The following is a 24482-nucleotide window of genomic DNA, read 5'->3' as shown; positions in this document are numbered from 1 at the left end:
CTTATGGATTCAGGTCTGATATAACTTCTTTAATTTGTTTTGGTTTGACTTTGTACATGCCATTAGAAAGAGGCCTGAGTTTATTTAATTTATCTTTGCTTGTGGTTGATCAGATTTTCCAGCACCACTTGTTGAAGAGTCTTTCCTTACTCAATTTCATATTTTTTGCTCCCTTATTGAAAACTTGCTGACGATATACTTGAAAATCTGTCTCTGGACTTTCTGTTCTATTCCATTGATCTGAGGGTCTGTCCTTATTCAAGTATCACACTGTTTTAATTACTACTTTGTAGTAGTACAATTAGAAGTTGAGGAAATTGATACCTCCCATCTTCTTTTTTCTTGCTTTGGCACTGGGTGGCGCGCGCGCGCTCGTGTGTGTGTGTGTGTGTGTGTGTGTGTGTGTGTGTGTGTGTGTGTGTGTGTGTGTGTGTGTGTGTGTTCCATATTGATTTCAGGAGTGTTTGATCTGTTTCTTTGAAAATGTCATGGGTATCTTTTTTTTTTTTTTTTTAAATCCAGCTTCATTCATGGCAGGTGTGTGTGTGGGGGGGGGTGAACATTTTTTTCATGTCAGCAATTTTGATCGCAGTGAGTGAAGCCAAATGCTGTCCTGCCAGGGTATCCTTATAAAGACTGCACTGAAACTGTGTCATGCTTTGAGGAGCAGTGCCATTTCGATGATGTTAATCCTCCCAACTCATGAGCAGGGGATGGGTTTTCCATTGCTTGTTACCCTCTTTAATTTCTTAAAGTAGGGTTTTGAATTTTCTTTGTATAGGTCTTTCACCTTTTTAGTTAAGGCTGATTCTTAGATACTTGATTTTCTTAGGCAAAATTGTGAATGGGATTAAAAACAATCTCTCTTCTATTTCATTATTGCACATAGGAAAGCCATATACTTGTGCATGTTAGTTTCGTAGCCTGTCACTTTACTATACAAATCTATTGTGTCTAGAAGCTTTTTTGTTGAGTCTTTAAGGCTTTCTAAATATAATATTATGTCATCTGCAAATACTACAAGAAGCTTCACTTCTTCCTTTCCTATCTGGATACCCTAAATATATTTTTTTTACCTAGTTGCTATGCCAAGTACTTCCAGTACTATATAGGATAGAAGTGGCAAGAGTAGTCAACCTTGTCTTGTGCCTGATCTTTTTTTTTCCTTTTGGGGAGTCACACCCTTTGATGCTCAGGGATTAGTCAGGAATTATTCTTGGTGGTGTTTGGGGGAACCATATGGGATGCTGGAGATTGAACCCAGGTCAGCCACATGCCAAGGCAAGTACCCAACCCTCTGTGCTATCTCTCCAGCTCCTTGTGCCTGATCTTAGAGGGAAGGCTTTTAGGGTTTCCCCATTGAATATAATGTTTAGTGTGAGCTTGTGGTAAATGACTTTAGGTTTGTGGTAAGTGGCTTTGACTATTTTGAAGAAAATTCCTTTAGTTCCCATTTTGTTGAGAGTTTTATTTTTTATTTATTTTTTAATCTTGAATGGGTGCTGGATCTTGTTAAATGCTTTCTCTGTGTCTACTATTATGATCATATGAGGTTTTGTTTCTTCATTGATAAGGTGTATTACATTGACTTGACTATGCTAAACCATCCTTGTATCCCTGGGATGAATTCCACTTCTTCATGGTGTATGATCTTTTGGATGATTTGTTGGATCAATTAGCTAATATTTTGTTGAAGATTTTTGCATCTGTGTTCACCAGGAATATAAGTCTGTAATTCCCCTTTACTGTCTTCTTTGGTATCAGGATATTTGCATGTAGAAGCTGGAAGTGTTTCTGTTTTTTAGTTTCCTAAAGAAGCCTGAAAAGGATTAGCAGTAGGTCTTCTTTAAAGGTTGGGAAGAACTCAGTGATGAATCCTTCTAGGACTGGGCTTTTGTTTTTTGGGAGAATTTTGATTACCATTTTTATTTCTTCACTTTTTATTTATCTGTTCAGGTATTCCATATCATCTTGGTTCAACTTTGGGAGGTTATAGGAATCCAGGAACTTATCCATTTCTTAGGAGTTCTCTTATTTCATGGCATAAAGGTTTTCAAAGTAATCTTTGGTTATCTAATGAATTTCTGTAGTTTCTGTTGTGATGTCCCCCCTTCATTTCTGATTCAGTTATTTAGGGCTCATTCTCTTTCTCCTTCCCTTCCCTTTCTCTTTCCCTCTCCCGCTTTTCTCCTCTTCCTCTCTCCCTCCCTCAGGGCTTACTCCTGCCTCTACACTCAGGTGTCACTCCTGGCTGGCTTGAAGGTCCATATGGGGTGCCAGAGATCAAACCAAAGTTAGCCGTGTGCAAAAAATCCCCACCTGCTATACTTTTTGTCTGCCCTCCCCTCCTTTTTTTTTATTGATTTTTTTTTTTGCTAGTGGTTTATGGTTTTATTTTTACAAGGAATCGGCTCTTGTATTCTTGTCTTTTGAATTTTTTTTTAGATTACAGTTTATTAATTTCTGCTCTTAAGTTTTTTTGTTTCCTTCCTCCTGCCTGCTTTGGTCTCTTTTCATTGGTTATTTTCCAAGATCTTAAGCTTATTTATATTTCTTCTTGATAAATGCTTTCAGAGCTGTGAGCTCCTCTTAACACTGCTTTTGCTATGCCCCACAAGTTCTGGTAGCTAGTGTCCTCATTCTCCTTTGTTTCTAGGAATCTTGAGTTCCCCTCGAATTTCCTCTCTGACCCATTAAGTTGTTCAGTAGTGAAATGTTTACTTTCAGGTGTTCGAGTATTTCTTCATTTCTGTTTGCATTTAATTTCTATTTTCAGTGCATCGTGGCCTGAAAAGATGGTTGATCTTAACTTTGTGGAGGTATTTTTTATGGTCCAGGATGGGACCTGTCCTGAAGAATGTCCATTGTATGTTGGAGAAGAATGGGTATTTGGCTTTGGGGATTAATAGTATATCTCTCACACACACACACACACACACACACACACACACACACACACACATTTACTAAGCCACTCTCTACCATGTCTTTCTTCAAATCCAGTATTTCCTTGCTGAGTTTTATTCTAGTTGATCTATCAAGTGGTGATAGAGGAATGTTGAAGTCTACAGCTATTCTTATGTTGCTATTATTGATGGCTACCTTTAAGTCTTATTAACAATTGTTTAAAGTATTTGTTGGTCCCTTGTTAAGTGCATATATGTTTAGGAGTGTGAATTCTTCCTGATGTACGTACCCCTTGATCATTAAGAAATGATCCTCTCTGTCTATTACAACTATTTAAACCTTGAAGTTGATGTTGTCTGAAGCCAGCATGACCAGCCCTTTTGTGGAGGTTGTTTGCTTGAAATGCTGTCTTCAACCTTTGACTTTCTGTCTGTGCTTGCCCTTTTTGTTCACATGTGTTTTCTGTAAGCACTGTAGCACTGTCCTCCCATTGTTCATCCATTTGCATGAGTGGGCACCAGTAACGTCTCCATTGTGAGACTTGTTACTGTTTTTGGCATATCGAATACGCCACGGGGAGCTTGCCAGGCTCTGCCGTGCGGGGGGGATATTCTCGGTAGCTTGCCGGGCTGTCCGAGAGGGACGGAGGAATCGAACCCGGGTTGGCCGCGTGCAAGGCAAAAGCCCTACTCGCTGTGCTATTGCTCCAGTCCATCTTGTCACTTTGTATCTCTTAATTGGTGCGTTTAGGCCATTAACATTGAGATTATTAGTATGAGTTTTGTGCCATCTTTCTATAGAAGTTTGGTTTGTTTATGAGATTTTTTTCTTATAAAGATTTTTTTTCGGGTCTGAAATTCCTGAGCTATTGCTTATCCATGAAGTTTGTATTATTTCTTCAAATCTGAATGAGAGTCTGGCTGGATATAGTATTCTTGGTAAGGTTTTTCTTGTCATAATTGTTTTTAAGCTATATCCTGTCTTTGTCCTTGGGCCTGCTGGTTCATTTGATAAATCTGTGGTAAATGTTAAGGACACTCCTTTGTATGTAATTTTTTTAATTGAACTTGGTGCTTTTATTATTCTGTCTGTGGTTTTTGTTATTCTGATTAGCATGTGTCTTGGAGCATTTTTATATGGATCTCTTTTAGCTGATACCCTTCAGGCCTCTTGAACCCGGGTGCATGCAGGGGTGCTTGTACTCTTCAACTCAGGAAACTTCCCAGTGATAATTTCTTTGTCTAATTCTTTCTGGGCCTCTGGGATTTTGATGATTCATGTTACTCGTCTTGAATTAATCCCCAAGTTTTCTTGTGTACTGTTAATGTATTTTGAGACCTTCTTCCATATTCTGCTGTTGTATGAGGATTTTCTGCTTCTCATCTTGGAGCTCACTGATTATGTCCTCTGATACTGAAAGCTTCCAGTTAGTTTTTCATTTCACCTACCAAATTCTTTAGTTCTGTCATTTCTACTTGCAGTTTCTTATTTCTACTCTCATATCCTCTTGTGTGTTTTGGCTCTTCATTCCATTATTTCTTTGAGTTCATTAAACATCTGCTTTAGAGCCCTTACTGAGAGATTATCCAGTTTGTACTGCTTGAGTCTTTGCTCACTAAGCATGGTGGGGTTTTGTACTGCTTCCCTATTGGTGCCACTTGCAAACTGAGTGAGTGTCTCCAGTTCACTGCTTGTGATCCTGCGCCACTCTCAGGGTGGACCAGCTGTCAGGTGCTCTCTTCTTTCCCTGTCAAAGCTATCCAACATAATTAGTTTTTATTACTCATTTTGGGTTTCTTGCGCTGGTCCCGGGAGATGCTGTGTTAGGTGTGGGATATGCAGAAGAGGTGTAAACACTGGGCCTCATAGACTCAAGACTGGTCTGCTGAGATGTTCATTATGTAGGCGGCTCAGGGCGTGCACCTACTAGAGCCCAGAGCCAGTGTTCTCTGTGTTGTAGATTATTTGATGCGGGTCACTTGTGTCAGATTTCACAGGCCTGTGCACTGGTGCTGGCTGACTGTGCTTAACGTGGTTTGCTGTGATATTAGTTGATCTTCAGCTCTGGGTGTGCATAGACTGGGCACCCAGAGCCAGCTTGTACTGCTTTGAATTTATAAAGGAAAGATAAAAACTAGGAAATGAATGATTCACTTAAAGAATAAGTTGGGCTGGAGATACAGCTGAAAGGGCTGATAACTTTGCATGTGGGAGCCCTGGGTTCAGACTTAACACTGCATGGCCCCCCTGGCGTCTTGCTTGGAGTAGTCCCTGAGCTCCACCATAGGGCATAGAACTGCAAAATCACTTAAAAAATCAAATTTTATTATATGTTTATTACAGTTATTTTCTTTAAAGATAATTGAATGTTTTAATTCATCCACATGTGAAAATTTACTGTAAGTTAGTATGCAAAGCAAAGCACATGCATTGCTTTTCAAGCATGTCAACACAGTTTATAGGTATAAGATGTAAGATCTTCTTTAAGGTTCTAAAATATGTACTTTTTCACAAATATTCTAAATGGAACTGCCATAAGTGAGTTTTTTAATGTTCTTTTAAGATATTGGTGTGTATTTTCTGTATAAATCTTTAAAATTCCTTCAGCTTCTAAGTCTTTATTATATTTAGGGGCTGGAGCGATAGCAGAGCGGGTAGGGCGTTTGCCTTGCACGCGGCCGACCCGGGTTCAATTCCCAGCATCCCATATGGTCACCTGAGCACCGCCAGGAGTGATTCCTGAGTTCAGAGCCAGGAGTAACCCCTGTGCATCGCCAGGTATAACCCGAAAAGCAAAAAAAAAAAAAAAGTCTTTATTTATATTTCAGTTTTAGATTTTTTTTTATAACTGAAGGGAAAGCTCTAAGTTTGTGAACCAAATATTAGTTTGATGTTATAAAATAAATAAAAATGTTTAAGATACTCATGAACTTATTTTCAAAAATTTTTTTCAGTTCATCCAGAGCAGCTTCCTCCGAGGCCATGGATTACATTAAAAGAACGAGACCAAATTCTGCCATCAGGTAAGTAGTTTTTCTTATTTTCTTCTTGACTTTTTTTAGAAATACTTGATGTGCCATTTTGGCTTTGTGATAAATAGACCTTAATTTTACCTCCCAAAGACAGTAAAGTTAAAAAATTACTAACACGTTAGACTTAAAAAACAACATTAACCCACATTAAGAATAAGGAATTTTTAAAAAAATTTAATTAAAAATCACTGTGAGATACAGAGTAAGAATAAGGAATTTTCTTCATAAATTTTAAGCCATCTACATAATTTATCTTTCTTGAGAAGGTAAATTGATAACACTTGTTAAAGAATAACTTAGTCTTTAAGTTTACAGCTGCCATATTGGAAGCAAACTGTATACCACGTTGGGAGGTTAGAAATGTTATAGGGTATTTGAGGAGTTTTCAGGATGTAATTTAGTAAGTCCAAAACTAATAATGTAAAAATAGAAACTTTTTTTTATCTGTGTCAGGCAATAGTATAATAAAATTAGAAATAACTTTATATCATTTCTAGGGCTTCTTACTGTTTATTAGATGTTTTATTATTGGGAATTATACTAAACATAAATTGTTATGAATTGGTGTGTCTTCAAATGCCTTTTAAGTTTGGGACAGTAGTTTTCATATCTCCTTATTTTAAAATCAACAAGTGTATATTTTATTGTTTTCTGCCTCTCCCCTCACCCCCCCCATACTGGGCAAGAAAACTAAAACCAATCACAAATAAAACACCTTAAATTTTTAATTTTTTTATTTTTTTGCTTTTTGGCTCACACCTAGCAATGCACAGGGGTTACTCCTGGTTCATGCACTCAGGAATTACTCCTGCTGGTGCTCGGGGGACCATATGGGAAGCTGGGAATTGAATCCGGGTCGGTCTTGTGCAAGGCAAACGCCCTACCCGCTGTGCTATCGCTCCAGCCCCAAACACCTTAATTTTTAAAAGGTAAAGCAACAGATTTAGATTTTTGAAAGCAGTATAAGGCCATTGTCTTTCATTTTGTAAGAAAGGGGACTCCCCTTCGGTGCTTGAGGTCCAGATGCTGCTCCCGGTGATGCCTGACTTGGCAGTGGGGCCAAGAGGTGCTGGGGCACAGTGGTGTGGAGGGTCAGACTGGGGCTCTGATGGGCACCATCAGGGCTAACTAGCCCAGCCAATCTCTACCACAGCCCACCATACTGTGCTCGGCCCTGATGGAGCTCAGGGTTTGATGTATACAAAGTGTGTTCTCTACCCACTTGAGCTAAGAGCTATTCCTGTGGCTCTCCTGACACTTTTCTTTCTTTCTTTTTTTTTTTTTTAATAAAAAGAACAACAACAACAAAAATGATGTGAGAGGATTTAGGAAAATTGTTCTTTGCTTTGGTACTGGACATTGTGGGAAGAGTAACTTCTTATCAATGAAAAATATCATATACAGTAAACTTCTATATCTTCAAGAAGTAGTAATTTAAAAATCATCATACTCTAGACTGTAGTATCAACATGTTCTCAGAGGCTCAGTGTTACCATGAGTAAGATTTGTATTATTGAGATGTGCTGATAGTCTAAACAGAGGGATGTCTTAGGTTAGAGCGATTTAATTTATATTTAACTTCTGTATATATGATTAATTGTTCTGATATTAAAACTACTTTCTAAATTTTTAAAATATTTTTTTTGAACATGAGTGAATATATAACCTTAAAGGATACAGTGTCCTAATATTTTAGACCTGTATTTCCATTAAGGAAAGGAAAAATGGAAACAAGTTTTCTTTATTTGTTGAATTCTCAAAGTAGTGTGTTTTTAGGTCTTCCTTACTGAAAAAATATTATATATTTTTCTTGGAATATATGGGGCTTCCATGAGAGAATCTTAGTGCCACAGGAAGAGATTAAATGTGACTTCTGATGGATAGGGAAATGTATATGATTTCCCAGAACCACAAAACTGTAATGAAAAGCTGTTTGGTTTAATTCCAGTACAGTGGGAAAAAGGTCCAGTGTCCAAAATAGCCAGCATTTATATTCCTGAACCAACTGAAATAAGTTTCTCTTAATAACTTTTCCATCATCTGAATCTGAATCAAGTTCAATCAAATATTGCATTTTTTTATGTTTTATTTGGATGATTCTCAATCATGCATGCTCATTATAATCACCTGAGATGCTTTGAAAAAATATGAACATACAAAATATATTGACTTTGTAGGAGAGCCTTAGGTAGCTATGCAGATTGATATAATGGGCAAGCAGCGTAGACAACAACGTTGGTTTGACAAACCCTGATAAAAATAATTTGTCAAACCAAAATGTGTGTGCAAATGAAATCACTTGGAAATTTTGGTTAAATTGCACATTTTGTCACTGTCACTGTCATTTGTTCGAGCAGGCACCAGTAACGTCTCTCATTGAGAGACTTATTGTTACTGTTTTTGGCATATCCAATATGCACAGGTAGCTTGCCAGGCTCTGCTGAGAGGGCTCAATACTCTCTGTAGCTTGCCGGGCTCTCCGAGAGGGGTGGAGAAATCGAACTCGGGTCGGCCACGTGAAAGGCGAACACCCAACCGCTGTGCTAGCACATTCTAATTTTATAGGTCTTTGGGGGCCAGAGTTTTTCATTTCTTAGTTCCTAACTAATGCTTCTGGTCCTTAGAGTACACTTTTCAGCAGCAAGCATACAAACTGCTTTTCACTCAGAGTAGTTTCATAATTTAAGAAGTGAACATGTGATTTGATAGAAGGGAATCTTTTATAAATTTGTTAGTTCATATTCTTTAGGCTCCACACAGTGCGATAGTACATGACCCAAAAGAGTCTGGATTATTGGTTAATTAAAAATGAACTGAAACAGATGATTTCAATGAAAATAAATATGAAATAGTTTTTTTCTCTTTGTACAAAGAATTTTTTTTAGGAAATTAAATACAAAAAAAATTAATGTTCTGATTTAAAAATTAATTTTTTAAACTTAATTCTCAACCTTATGTTAGTTTAATTCTAGTAAAAAATAAAACCTTCAATATGAAGGGACCACAGTGGATAAAGTTTAACAATCTCTTGCTGAAGCATTTCGTAGTGATATTTGGAATGTATTTACTTGGAAAAATTTGCCTAATTTTCTCCCTCTGTCTGTTGTTTTTTTTCCTCCCACTTCTTAGCATCATTCACGGTTATGTGTTACAATGTGTTATGTGATAAATACGCCACCCGGCAGCTATATGGCTATTGCCCATCCTGGGCATTAAACTGGGAATACAGGAAAAAGGGAATTATGGAAGAAATTGTTAACTGTGACGCAGATATCATTAGTCTTCAGGTAACACTACAGAAATTAAATTGCCTTTGACTTAAAAGTGAACTAAAAATAATAGAAGATTTGACCTCTGGAGAGATTCTGTCTTCAAGCAAAACTCAAAAAGAATTGTTTTCTATTATCTTAAAAAGGACAGTTTTAATATGCACGTAAAGCATTTTCACAGTGAAGCTATTTTGCTAAGTATAGCTATCCACTTAGGTACTCATTTACATTTTTAAGTAAAAGTGAATTTCACCCATTATTCATATGAACAGTTCATGTCAAGGAAAAGTCATCTGCTAAAAGAGAAAACTGCAGATTATATCTTTGAGAGATATAAATTTAACTTAAAATAATGAGATCTATTTCTTATTTGGGCTTTTTGTTTGGAGCCACACCTGGCTCTGCACAAGTATCTCTCCTTGCTCGGGGGACCGGTCAGATGCAGGGCCAGGGACCAAACCTGGCTTGGCTCTGGAAGGCAGGTGCCTTGCCTGTTGCACTCTCTCCCGCCCCGGAGAAATCCTTTTTGAAAAGCTGTTGTTCCTTTATAGTAAATGTTTTAAACATGAAAAATCATATTTTTGCCTTATTTTAAAAATTACTTCATTTTGATGTATTTTTAAAAGTAATGAATTTAGTTAGAAGCACATTTCTATTGAAATACGGTTTTGTTTATTTTGCTTCTTTTCAATACTCAGCTAATGAGTAATCAAGGATGGGGTAGCTTTTTTTTTAATATCCACATATCTGTATTTCTTATATATACTACTATATACATATATGTATAAAATGTATCTATAAATAGAGATTAAAAAATAAGGGAGAGAGTATATGCAAAGGCAAGCTTTGTAGCAGATGTTTGCAATAGGGATTATTGTATATTATCTTTTTTTATTGTATATTATCTTTTACTGTAAATTCAACTTTATATTGAAAATTGTAGTCCATCCTATACTTCTTTTTTATTTTTTTTAATGAATCACCGTGGGGTACAGTTACAGACTTCCGTGCTTATGTTTCAGTCATACGATGATCGAGTACCCATCCCTTCACCAGTGCCCATTCTCCACCACCAATAATCCCGGTATCCCTCCCACCACTCCCCCCGCCCCCACCTCACCCCGCCTCTGTGGCAGGGCATTCCCTTTTTGCTGTCTCTCCTTATGGGTGGGGTAACTTTTAACTTTAAAAACCATATTACATGATTGTGGGATGAGAGAGACAGTACAGGGTCAAAAGCACGCTGCCTTCCACATCGCTGACCCCAGTTTTAACCCTGGCACTGTGCTGCCAGGAGTGATCCCTGAGCACCGCTGAGTGTTCCCTCCTTCCCCCCACCAAAAAGCAAAACAAAACACAACAACAATGAAAAAAAATTAGATCTGTGGGAAAATCTTAAGTATTATAAATTTATACTATTTTCTCATCATATCCCTAGAAGGAAATCGCACTTTTAAAATCTTTTTTTGTGTGTGTGTGTGCTGGAATAGCTTGATAATCATTTTTATGATTTCCTGAGAAAAATTTTTTAAAATTAGGTTTTCTTCTAAACTCTAAGAACTGACAGAATTGGGAGGAGGAGAAAAAACAAAATAAGGCTTATTGTAGTTACTTAATTGCCTGATTTAATATTTGTAGTACTAATATCCTCACTCTATTACTAATGATCTTTAAAGTCAATTATATGAATATAGTAATTGCTTTCTCATTTTGCCTACTTTTGGACAGACTAGATATTAATTGCTTTAGCATCTTTCCATACTTTTGGACATTTAGGCTAATGTGTTTTTACTGTCACAAAATGATATTAAGACCATTACTATAAATAAATGATCTTCACAATTATTTCATTTTTAAATATTAAACTATTTTATGGGTCAAAGAATGAAATAATTTGCTAATTACTAAATTAAAGAGCTTGTTTTATTGGTTCTCAGGTACCTAGAAGTTCCTGGACATATAATTTTTTGTTGATCTTAAGATTCCCCCTTAGTACTTTTCACTAATTGAGAACAATAAATGACTTTCTAATTCTTATATTTAAAATTTACCCTTACCGAATACTTAATCTATAAAATAGTGAACACTTTGTTATTCTTGAGAAAATGCACTGTAATAGAATAACTCTAAATTGGGAGTTAAGAGACCTGGGACCCAACTAGCTGTCCGAGTAGAAAATCATGTTACATTTCTGGTTTTTTCAGGTTTAAAAAGCTGTCATTTGACAATGGCAGTAAGGTAAGATAGCTAGATAATATTTGTTATATGAATTATTTTGACTTACGTGTTTTTCATAACTGCTTTTTCAAAATGTTTTTATTTTTATTTCTTAATCAGAGTATTCCTCCATCATGTTGTTGATAACTTTTCTTTCATCTCAGGAAGTGGAAACAGAGCAATACTTCACTCTCTTTCTGCCAGCATTGAAGGAGCGTGGATATGATGGATTTTTTTCTCCAAAGTCACGTGCCAAAATCATGTCTGAGCAGGAGAGAAAGCATGTGGATGGTTGTGCAATATTCTTCAAAACAGAAAAGTGAGTTAAGGAAACTGTAATGGTGTAAATTTCTTTCACTGTCACACGTTAAAAATTGTGAATGTGGTGTTACAGTATATCTAATTATATTTTTATGGATAAAATGTTCTATTTTTAGAAATAAGTCATACCACTTAATATTAGAAATAGGTGCTATGAGATTCTGATAATTTTTGATGACCTATTTTAGACTTAATAGTATTTTTATCTTTTATTTTCCTTTTATGAATGTATTCATTTACTTACAACATATTTACTAAGTGTAATTTTTGTAACAGGTGCTATTCTCTTGATAGCATAAAGATAGACAACCCATAGTTCCCTGTTCAGAACTTGAGTAAGAACTCAGCATGTAAGAAAGAATGTGATATAGATAAGATAGACATAGGTATGTGTAGATAAAGGAGTACAAGGTTGGAAAACATTATCAAACATACAGAAAATATGATGAGTACTTTTTCAGGGCTATTAGTTGATTTGAGTACTATCAGTATGAGTGTGCTTAAAGACTAATATTCAGAAAATAAGTGATTTTATAGAGGTCTAATATAACATGGAATGCGTGTTCAGACTGCCTACTTCAGAAGTAAGAATTAAAGGAGCTAATGAATGTATAGATACAATTAAGTGTCCTTGAAATAGTTTTATTATTTTAAACTTGTGTTTCTGTTTATATATTCCTTTTCAATTTTGGTATTTTTCTTTGTTAATTAGATGCATTGGCTTTATTTTAGTCTTGTTTTTACATATTTGAAATAACCTAGTATTTTCCCAATTACGTAAGAAGGATGGGATTTTTAATTTACATTTTTGCATATCAGTTGTCATTATAAATAAGCTCATACATCCATTTGACCTTCTCTGAAATAAAATTTTTAAAAAGGTACACCAAAATGCAGAAGAATTCTTAAACTAAAATGAAAACAAATTGGACATAATTCTTATCTGAATATTAACTACAGAGTAGAAATAATAAAGTAATTTGAAATAAGGAGACAAGTTTAAGACACAAGAATATAATAACTTGGGATAAGGAAGTAAGTTTACAAATTTACCAAGGTTTGCAGGCTTGATTTAATGAGTAGATAGTAACTCTGAAGCAGCATGTCTTACCACAAAGATACATCTAATAGAATGGAAACAGACCTTCATATGTGTTTCAGAGGGACTAGAGAGTATATTTGATTGTGTGTGGGAGGAAAGTAAGAAATAAAATTATTGTTAGGGTAGCATGGATAGAATATGGCTGATTATTTCTTACTGTATTTTTTAGTGTAATATAATTTTAAAATAGTATAAGATAAAATAATATAAACATAGATTGTAGCTGTCTGCAGTAGTGTTGAAAGCCATATCAACAAAAAAATGTTCTGAAGGTTCAGAAAGCATATGGGTGCTCCTATTTAATTCTTACTTATAAGAAGGAGTCAGTTCAAAGAATTCTTAGTTTTCCACTCTCACTTTGATACTTGAGTGGTGAAGCTGAAGTGGTAAAACTTTAGGCTTTAGTATTCCTAAGCTTTAAGGAAGGGAGTGTTAGTTGTAGTGACATGTTCTTCATTTCGGAAAAATGGTTTTATTTTTATGAACTACTTGAAATTCACTTTATGTGGGACTTCAACGAATTGGGAAGTTTTAAAAGCCCCAAACAGGACAGTCCAATCATGACTATAGCAGTGATGAAGAAAATTGAAAGAGATAGCTGGAAGCATGTAATTTACTCTTAATTGTTACAGGATTCATTTCTAAAGGCTTGTGTATATGTGTTTTCTTAATTTCATGGGAAAAAAGTGAGGAACAGCATGCATTTAAGAAAGAGTTTCATGGGGGATGGGGATGTGGCTCATTGATTATGCTCAGAACACATCCTCATGGGTAAGCCCTTGCACTCATCCTTGGCAACACACACACACACGTGCACATGCACACACAGTCATGCACATACACATATTAGATGAATCCATAATCTGTGTCACGATTTGGTGAGTCTGCTGAGGAAACAAATAGAATGCCTTAAAATAATTTTGTAATGTAAAGAATAGACTTTTTAGGGATTCTGTAATCGTTGATAGATGACCTTTACAACTTCTAATTAGCTTTCATGATCTCTATTGAGGAAAGTTGTCACAGAGTAGAAAGAGTAAATAAAACCAGGTAAAGAGGAGATGGGCAAGCTACGAAAATAAGATTGACTAAGCAGGATAATAATTTATCTTAATTAGTTTGGTTTCTGTATCAAGGTAATTATATGTTACAGTAATAAAGGACTGGAGCGATAGCACAGTGGGTAGGGTGTTTTCCTTGTACACAGCCGACCCGGGTTTGATTCTTTCGTCCCTTTTGGAGAGCCCGGCAAGCTACCGAGAGTATCCTGCCCGAATGGCAGATATCCGGGGCATATTTGATATGCCAAAAACAGTAACAAGAAGTCTCACAATGGAGACATTACTGGTGCTCGCTTGAGCAAATCGATGAACAAGGGGATGACAGTGCTACAGTGCTACAGTAGTAAAACTAGGACTAGAGAACTGACATTCATGATTTAGATATTAGGAGTTTAGAAGTTCTAGGATATTGGAGATAAACGAACTACCTGCATTTTCAAAAAAAGAAAAATTTCTAAATTTTGGTTTTCCGCTACTTAGTTGCAGTTAGGGAAAGAATAGGTGTTGATTTCATTAGAGATTAACACCTGTGGAAAGGAATGAGGAAGAAGCAGAAGTGGATAGAGAGGGTAGGGCTGTGTTGCAGAGTTAACAGCCTTAGCTAGCCTCATTGGTGGCTCAGAGAAGTGACCCCTGAGAGTTAACCCATCGCTACTAAACTCTTCTACTTTTGATTGGATGTGGCTCATATTCCAGAAATATGTGGTTTTAGATGAGCAGTCTCTGAAAATGAATCTTAGCACTACAGCTCAGTGTTCACCTCTGCAAAGTTTTTGTAATCTTAGGAGAAATATATACTGAACTGCCACATAATGATGTAAAGTATAGCCTCAATAGCAGGCAGCTATTATTATTTTTGAAGGGGTGCCCCACTCTTGGCCCTTGATTAGAATTGGAAGGATATTTAGGTAGTGTCAAATGAAAGAGAAATCAGATTTATTTCTATATTTCTTTAAATAAAAGATTTAGATTCAGCTATAATTTTAAAAGGGTATGAAGAAAGCTTATGGAGACATTTTCGTTTATTAGGTTCCACTCCTTCCATTCCCCTAAGTGACATGACCGGTAGAAGTAAAATATATCCCAATACTGGTAATAATGCAATTAAGTTTATTTTCAGATTTCCCTATAGAACTTTTAAGATCCTACAAGTAATTAAAAATTATGTAAACACATGGAAGAATTTTCAAAAATGAAATACAAATAATATTTTAAAATAGCATATTCTCTAAAATGTTTCAAATATAAAATTTTAATCCTTTGGAAATCACTAAACATACTTCTGATGTGCTGTGTCACTATTTGGTAAAAGGCTTGCGTTTTTCTGAGTTCAAGACCAGTTATTAATTATTTGTTATTTTTGTATGAGTCAGTTTTATTAATGATGTGTAACCAAACCAAAACAAACAAATTTAATAATGAGATTAGTATAAGATGTTATCATCTGATTTGAAATTTCATATTCATTGAAGCAGATTATTTTCAGTGATTGATTTATTCACACTTGTTCTATATGTATGAAAAACTTTACATATGTATAGGATTTTATCTTCTATATGTATGGAATTTTCTACACTTCATGTAATTTCACCCAAAATTATTTGAAGAAATTATTTTGAGTACTGAAGATGTTTATGAAATTTTGTTTTGAGGGTAGTCAGTTTTGCCTATAGAACATTTTTATTTTTTTGCTTTTGGGTTTTGCCTGACGGATTGGGGGATTTATTCCTGACTAACTTCAGAAATGACTCTTGGTGGAGATTGGGGGATCAAAATGGGTGCCAGGGGTAGAACCTAGGTCAGCTTCATGCGAGACAGGTGCCTTATCTGCTGCACTATCTCTGGCCCCTATGAAACATATTTTGAATATGGCTTTTTTTGTTTCTTTTCCTTAGTCTAAGCTACCTCAAGCCTCAAAAACTTTCTGATTGGTTTTCCAGTTTTCCACTTAGTGGAAATTCATTTTCCAAAAAGCAGCTGGATTTATTTAAAATAAAAAGCTTTAAATCAAATAAATTATATCTTTGTTTAGAACTCATCTTCAACATCATTTAATACCATTACAATTTTTTCCCAAGACATAACCTGCAAAGTTCTTGGCTTTGGGGGCCTTTCACTTTTTTGCCTCTGGAATGTTATTAATTCCATTTTTTGCCTTAATACTTGTGCATTCTTTATGTTTTAGTTTAAAGGTCAATTCTTTGGAATAGAGACTGGAAACTACTCTTTTTAATCATTATGGGTTAGAAGTAGACACATAACCCAACCCTTCATTCCTTTTAATACATTTGAGGCATTCAGAATTAGAACAGAGAGAGGAATACTGTTTCATTTAGTACACTGAACTTAGGTATATGTAGTTAGGTTTTAGTAATACTATAATGCATGTGCATGTTTCTGTTTCAAAAGCTAGAAGTGTGAGTTGGGGGTCTGTTCAAAGCAGGAAAAATGTCTTCACTCTAACACCTCGTGAAAAGCAGGCAGTAAATATTTAATAGGTTTTGGACAATTATGCATATTTTAAAAATTAATACAATTAGATTTAAAAATTCTTATTTTAAAAATTAATAAAATTAGATTTAAAGGGATTACAGTTTGCTATTAAAGGTTAAAAAAAGACAGTTCTCTCCGTACACCACTGAAATAATTTGACACTATTGGAAGAAAATACTACTAGTATTGAAACTATATGGCAGGGAGAGCCATTATTTATTTTATAAAATTTGTTCCTCTGAACACTTATATACAACCAATTCTAGATTTCTAGTAGAAACCAGATGGAAAACTTGGCTACACTTAGTAAAGATGAGTGCCTTCCTTCCTTCCTTCCTTCCTTCCTTCCTTCCTTCCTTCCTTCCTTCCTTCCTTCCTTCCTTCCTTCCTTCCTTCCTTCCTCTCTCTCTCTCTCTCTCTCTCTCTTTCTTTCTTTCTTTCTTTCTTTCTTTCTTTCTTTCTTTCTTTCTTTCTTTCTTTCTTTCTTTCCTCCTTCCTTCCTTTCTTTCTTTCTTTCTTTCTTTTTTTCAAATAAGTCTCCTTATGTGGTAAGAATAAAATTGCAAACAGGGTAGATAGGTAGGTAGGGTTTTTTTTCCCGGTTCATTTTCATTAACTTTTTGACTCAGTTTGGGTTGTATTCACCTTTTAATATCAGAAAATCCCATCAGTAGTTTAACTGATGGGAGAAGGGTAATTTTTTTCTTCACAGAAGTTCTGAAATGGCTTGATGGCTTCTTTTCACATGAGCAGTGCCGTGAAAGGGTACAGAGAGATTTATTTCACCTTCTTTTTCTAGATGGTGCTTCCTGGAGAGTTTTTACAGTAATCAGTCTTTAGAAGTCTCATTGGCCAGGACGATTTGTCAAGTAGCAACTTGCACCTAGAATATGACTAGAGAGACAGTGGATGGTGGTGTCTTTATTTTTTTCTCCTTTTCCTCAGTAAATTTTAGCACGATAGTCCCGAGTCCCTAAAACTGTAATATTCTTTGTGTCTTTTAGATTTACATTAGTGCAGAAACATACAGTGGAATTTAACCAAGTGGCAATGGCTAATTCAGATGGATCCGAAGCTATGCTAAACAGAGTAATGACAAAAGATAATATTGGTGTTGCTGTGGTATTAGAGGTCCACAAAGAACTATTTGGAGCAGGTGAGTCAATTTAAGTAATCTTTCTAAAAATAAACACTGTCTCAAGTGCAAATACTTGCTCTTATTTATTGCATAGTTACTGGCTTTGGAGGAAAGTTAAGGGATGATGGCAGGAAATAGCACTAATTGTTCAAAGCATAAGTTTCTTGGGTTATTACTAGGTAATCTATAAAAAGGAAAGTCCTTAATATGCTGTTTCAAAAGGTTATTTTAAATAGGAAATGTTTTTGTTGAGCTGAATTTGGAAATTATGATGACTTGGTTCTCTTTTTAACTGTATTTTTAGCTTCTTGATTGTGAAATCTTTTTGTCTTTAAGGTTAAGTACTTGGCACATTTTCTCTAGTTTCTTTGTTATATCTCAGTCATTGTCAGGGAAAAAGCAGTATCTTTTATCTACCTGATACTTTTACATTTTAGATTATTTATAGCTTCTTCAAAGTCAGAAACTTAATGTGCTTTGCATATTCAGACCTGACTTACCATTTCTTCCCTTTCACTTCTTGTCTTTGAGCATTTCCTTGTTTACTTAGACTTTTCCCCTATACTTTGCTACAAAAGAAAACTTTTTGCCTTGAGTATACATTTGTGTTATTCAAACTAATGTTTCCAAAATTGGGCAATGCCACTGGCTCTTTAGGGAGTGAATAGTAGCTGGTGCAATTGGGGGAGAGGGCAATGCTTCCTGTTGTCTTAAAAAAAAGATTTACAAGTGGGATGCTAAGTGGTTTGTCCGTTTTGTTATGTTTTTCCTTGAAAAAGAGGCAGACAGTAGACCAAATAATTTTGAGAACCTCAGATCCAAATCATGCAAATCTTGTCAGTCTCCTTTCCTACTGTTCTGCAGTTTACCCATCACCAAAGCCTAAAATGAGATTTTCAGTTTCCTTTTTTTAAACAATTAGCTACTCCATTTTTATTTTTCTGTATGTCATTTTCACAGTCTCATTCTTAACAAAATCTGACACTTTCTTTCTGGGTAATCTGAAAACAATTACATTTTTTTTAATTTTACTTTTGATCTGGAGAAAAATGATTAAAAATTATGTAGTATACACTATCATCAAATTCTGAAATGTTTATTTTAATCTTAGAAGACTTACTATTTTAAACATAGTATTTAAGTTTAGGCACTACTTTGCAACACTGTTAATGGGTTTCATAAATACAATGTTCCAGTACCACACCCTCCATCAGCATGTTCCTGTCTCTACCTAATACCATCTCCTTCCCCTTTTGTGGTCTCCACCATTGTAAACTCAGTTCTGTAGATCAGTTCTCAGGGGCAAGCTCTCAACATTTAATACAGTACAATTTATAACTGAAGATGATGCTTCTTGGAAGAGGGCAGCTTAGAAAATTTTGACTAAGGCTTTATCTTACCTAATTGCTTTTAAAATTAATTATTTCTGTCACATATAACAAGTGCTTTAGTTATTTGTTCAACATTGAAGATACAGTTTTATAAGGAAGTTTCACCAAACTAGTATACTTAGAAAAACAGGTTGTTTTCTGTTGATGTTTTGCAGTTTATAATTTTAGTAAAATATTTAAGAGGCATTTCTATGGAAATTTCAGTAGCAAAATCAATCAGTCTTGTGTCTTTACTACTATTCCAGCAATACACAGTAAATGAGTCTCCTCATCTCCTTGGTACCCTTAGGGAAGATCTTATTTTCTTTATACATTACCAACATACAGAATATATGTGGAATATATGTGTGATTAATCACCATCATGCATATTAGTTTTTTGCCTTACATCTTTACCAGTATGTATTAACTAAGTTTAATTCTAACACTTTGTAGTGTATTTTACTATCCCTCTCTTCTGAAAGTACATGTTGCTATTTATTTTGACATATTGAGCAGGGAGGGTGCAGATAATCTTAAAATTTTCAGTTTGAGTATCTCATTGTTTAAATGACCCCCAGCATCAAAAGGATAAGTGCCAGGCCCCGAAACCACACTAATTAGTAATAAAACCAGGGCTAAATCCCAAGAGTTCTCATTTTGAGAGCACACTACTATTTATCATTAAAAAATGACTTTATCTGGGTCTGTATTATGAATTTGGGTAGCAAATTCACTTCCTTATTTTTACTGCCTTTTACTACTGACGTGCTGTCAGTACTGTGCACAGAAAGTACAAGATGTGGGAAGAAATTCATCTGAAAGTTTAAATAACTCAGTAATTGGAAACCTGTCTCAGTAGGTTATTATGATATTTAAAGGGTAGCAATAAAGTGTTCCTTTACACCAAGAATTCCGCAAATTAAGATACTATAATAAGATGTTGTGCATCATGCTGTGATGCCTACCTTGGCACGTAGAGCAGGAGTCCGTAAGCTTTCTCTGAAGAGCCAGATTATTAACATTGCAGGCTGTGCTGTGCTACATATGGTCTCCATCAAACGTAACATTTCTTTTGGTAGACTCTTTAAAAATGTAAAACCAGACCAAGATTATATATTGAAAAACAGGTGGTGTGCCAAATGTGGCACTGTAGCACTGTTGTCGTTGTTCATCAACGATTCATCACTGAATCGTATCGATTTGCTCGAGCGGACACAAGTAACATCTCCATTGTGAGACTTGTTACTCCTTTTGGCATATTTAATATGCCACGGGTAGCTTGCCAGGCTCTGCCGTGCGGGCAAGATACTCTCGTAGCTTGCCAGGATCTCTGAGAGGGACGGAGGAATCAAACCTGGGTCGGCCACCTGCAAGGCAAATGCCCTACCTGGTCACTCCAGTCCATGCCAAATGTAGCCTATAGATTACTGTTTTTTGTTCGTTCATTTGTTTTAAACCATTTTTCTTGAGACATTTGGGATTTTCAGTACTGTCTGTTATGCTTTTCAAGTGTATGTATTCCAGCGCCACACCTTGACCAGAGATGGGCTACTGTGGCTGATACTAATCTATGGGAGTAATTTCTTTCTTTTGGATTGCCAGAATCCAAGCACTTAATTTTGTTTGTTTTTGCGGCCTCACCAAGTAGTGCTCCTCCTGGCTCTGTGCTCAGGAATCACTCCTGGTGGTGCTTAGGCGATTACATGGGTGCTGGGGATTGAACCCAGGTTAGCTGCATGAAAGGCAAGTGCCTTACCTGCTATACCATAGCTTTGGCCCGAGAATCTGAGCATTCTAGCTTCTAAGAACTGCTTTAATAGATAGAAGGGGAAATAAAAATTAATGGGGAAAAGTAAAGCTATGGCTGTTGGTTTTGGACAACTTTAAGATACTGCCTTTTACTATAATAACCTTATCCTTTTTCTAATGTTTGACTCTAGGTATGAAGCCTATTCATGCTGCAGACAAACAGCTGCTGATAGTGGCTAATGCCCACATGCATTGGGACCCAGAGTATTCTGATGTGAAGCTCATCCAGACCATGATGTTTGTCTCAGAGGTTAAAAACATTCTGGAGAAAGCCTCTAGTAGGCCTGGCAGCCCAACTGCAGATCCTAATTCCATCCCGCTGGTGCTATGTGCAGATCTTAACTCATTGCCAGATTCAGGTATTTATAACAGCATTTCTCGTTACTCTCCTGGATGGGGCACACACAGTAGTATGCAGGGGCCATTCCCAGTGGGAGCTCATGTGATGCCAGGGACTGAGCCCGGCTCCCTTCTTGCAAAGCATGTGCTATCGCCTTCCGTCTCCTAGCCTTTGTAACTTCCCATTTTATATTTTATTTTTACTTCTGGTTGAAAAGCCAGTTAGTTCCTAATCTTTGAGAATTTTTTTCTAAAGCCAGGGAATGTATCAGTAAGATATAATATAATTTGGCCAGAATGTATGGCAAAGAAGTTACTTCTAAGAGTGTGTTTAGGGGTTAAGGTCCATAAAACAATAATTAGTGACACATACTCTCCCAGTAGGGGAGTTTAGGGCCTGTTGTTACCCCTGCATGAAAGTGGAAAGAACTGTTACCAGAACTTGGAAAAAGTGAAATAAGGAGAAGGCTACATCACAAGAGCAGTCACTTAAGCCAATCAATCCTTGACTAACCAATAAAGAGGAAGCCAGGGAATACATAACCCTGTCTTACTCTGCTTCTGGCCTCTCACCTCCTGTTCTTAATTCTGACAACTAAATGCATCTGGAAACTAGATCATCTTCTGAGGAATGATAAGGAGAGATGGTCTGAAAAGACAGTATATTGTTCAACATAGATAGCTGCCTAGTTTCAACAATATGGCAACTTTTAAGTAGCACTGTCGTCTAGTTGCTCATCAGTTTGCTCGAGCGGGCACCAGTAAAGTCTCCATTGTGAGACTTATTACTGTTTTTGGCATATCGAATACACCGCGGGTAGCTTGCCAGCCTCTGCCGTGCGGGCGGGATACTCCCTGTCCTTGCCGGGCTGTCCGAGAGGGATGGAGGAATTAAACCCGGGTCGGCCACGTGCAAGGCAAATGCCTTACCCTCTCTGCTCCAGTCCAACTTTTAAGTAAATTCATTAAATTTTAATTGAATCCTGGTAAAAGGTACAGGAGAGTAATCAGCATTCTCCTACTATTCTCAAATATTGCTTAAGTTCTACTAAACTACTTTTTTCCCTAACATAATCTTAAACCATTGTTAAAAATTAGCTCTGTGCTTTAGATACTAAGTTTCAAATATAAAACATTAAAGGTTTATTCATTTACTATTACTGGTACATATTTTAAACTTTTTATATTTCCAATTGTTTCAAAATTTCAAAATATTTAAAAGTTTCTACAGTGAATATGAAATAAATGCTAATAGTTCTAATGTTTTTAAAGATCACAAAACTAGAAAATATCTTTTCTCCTTTGCATAGATGCTGTTATCCTTTCACAACATTTTTATTTTAGATTGGAGTCTCAGTGACACTTACCATGTTCCTGTTTTTTTAATTCTCTACTTATTTTTATGCACCCAAATTTTTATTGGGGTCCTCCTGATTTATATCACTGTCTATTTCTTTAGGAGTATAGAGAGATTGATATGTTTTCAAGTGCATTTTTGTACACCACAGCCACCACCTAAGTATATCTTCCTATTACAGTCCACTGTACTAATTCAATTCTTTAGTCAGAATCAAAGGGGATTTATTTTGTTTGAACTTTGTTCTCTTAGTTTATATCTCATATTTGAGCAGTCTTATTGGTATTTGCTTTTCTCCTAATTTTTTCATTTAAGGTTTATCTATATTGTATGTAGCAGAAGGCAAGTTTTTTTTTAATCCTTTTCCTTGAGTTTACTTGCTACAAATATCTTTATCTCATCTTATTTGTTTAAGCCTGTGAGCTTTCATTGGCATTACAATTTAGGATTATATGTGTGTGAAAGATAGGATTATTCAAGAAAGAATACTGCAGGGCTGGAGCAACAGCATAGTGGATAGGGCATTTGACTTGCATTCTGTTGACCCGGGTTCGATTCCCAGCATCCCATATGGTCCCCTGAGCACCGCCAGGGATAATTCCTGAGTGCAGAGCCAGGAGTAACCCCTGTACATTGCTGAGTGTGATCCAAAAGAAGTAATAAAAGAGAATACTGCAGAGGCCAGAGAGGTAAGGTGCTGGCCTTGCATGTGGTCAACGAGGTGGATCCCCGGCACCCCATCTGAGCGTGCCAGGAGTGATCCCTGAGCTCAGGGCCAGGAGTAAGCCCTGAACACAGCTAGGTGTGGCCTCAAAACAAAAGAGAATACTGGTACTGTGTCTTCACTTATGAATGTTGTAGTAGCTCTGGTGTTTAGCTTTTTTACTGTAGTAAACCTGTACTGGTCCCTGAATGAGTGATTGAAAACTGTTGCCTAGTGTAAAATGTTCTTTATGGTATTAGAATGAAAAATAAAAAAAACTCCATCTTGCTCAAAATAATGATGTTGCCTACCTTAAGCTGGCATTCAAGTGTGGAAGGGCCATATTTTTTATTTATTTATTATTTTTTTTATTGAATCACCATGTGGAAAGTTACAAAGCATTCAGGCTTAAGTCTCAGTTATACAATGGTTGAACACCCATTCCTTCACCAGTGCACATATTCCACCACCAAGAACCCCAGTATACCTTTCCTCCCATCCCCAGCTCCCTGCCTGTGTAGCTGATAATTTTCACTTTGCTTTCTCTTTACTTTGATTACATTCAGTATTTCCACAAAAAAACAAAATCAGACCTGCTGAAAAGGAAGCATTTGATAATTTGTTTTCCATTGCTGAGAATGAAGAGATATGAAGTTTTGGATTTCTGTATGTCAGTATTTTAGTAACTAAGTCCAAGGAAATTTCTGCCAGAAATTGTATCATTGCAATCTTGTACCTCTCTTCAGTGGTCCTTATAAGATGGCGGTTGCCTCGCCATTCCTCCCTGGAAAAGAAAAGCGGAAAGAGAAAAACCTTTCCCCTCCTGGGGTGGCATGGGGCCGTGGCTTAGTTCACAGTCTAGAGACATTTCTGCAAGAAGCTGCTGGTACCAAAAGTAGTTTAGCTGGCCTCTGGGATCATGGTCATCCAGCAACAGAGAGGCCACACACGTGCAGCCACCTGGGTCACATCTTGGCGGAGAGCCGGAAGGGCCGTATTTTTAAAAAATATATTTTTAAAGTTTTTGATGGCATCATTGTATCACTGTATTACTGTCGTCCCATTGTTCATTGATTTGCTCGAGCAGGCACCAGTAACGTCTCCATTGTGAGACTTGTACTGTTTTTTTGGCATATCGAATATGCCATGGGTAGCTTGCAAGGCTCTGCCGTGCGGGCGGGATGCTCTTGATAGCTTGCCGGGCTCTTTGAAACAGTCAGAGGAATCAATCTCCATTTGCAAGGCAAACGCCCTACCCACTGAGAGTTATAATTTATATATTGCCCAAATTATTGGTTGTAATGCATCCCGAAATACTAAAGAGGTGGTGCTCTGAGAGCATATTCTAAGAACCTTTAAAGT

General features: G+C 36.3%; 1 protein-coding gene across 4 annotated transcripts in view; it reads left to right on the top strand.

Moving 5' to 3' along the window:
• CNOT6L (CCR4-NOT transcription complex subunit 6 like) overlaps positions 1-24482 on the top strand; it is a 110437-nt gene that overhangs the window by 72202 nt on the left and 13753 nt on the right. For all 4 annotated transcript variants that reach the window (XM_055138484.1, XM_055138485.1, XM_055138486.1 and 1 more), the window contains 5 exons: positions 5862-5930; positions 9069-9226; positions 11590-11744; positions 17407-17558; positions 20853-21080. In XM_055138484.1, the coding sequence (XP_054994459.1) occupies positions 5862-5930; positions 9069-9226; positions 11590-11744; positions 17407-17558; positions 20853-21080 (762 nt within the window). The remainder of the gene's footprint in view (positions 1-5861; positions 5931-9068; positions 9227-11589; positions 11745-17406; positions 17559-20852; positions 21081-24482) is intronic.

Source organism: Sorex araneus, chromosome 5, assembly GCF_027595985.1.
Source record: "Sorex araneus isolate mSorAra2 chromosome 5, mSorAra2.pri, whole genome shotgun sequence".
In the NCBI taxonomy this organism is placed as follows: Eukaryota; Metazoa; Chordata; class Mammalia; order Eulipotyphla; family Soricidae; genus Sorex; species Sorex araneus.
Note: the sequence above shows the minus strand (reverse complement) of the source record. Positions and strands in the feature narration are given on the sequence as shown.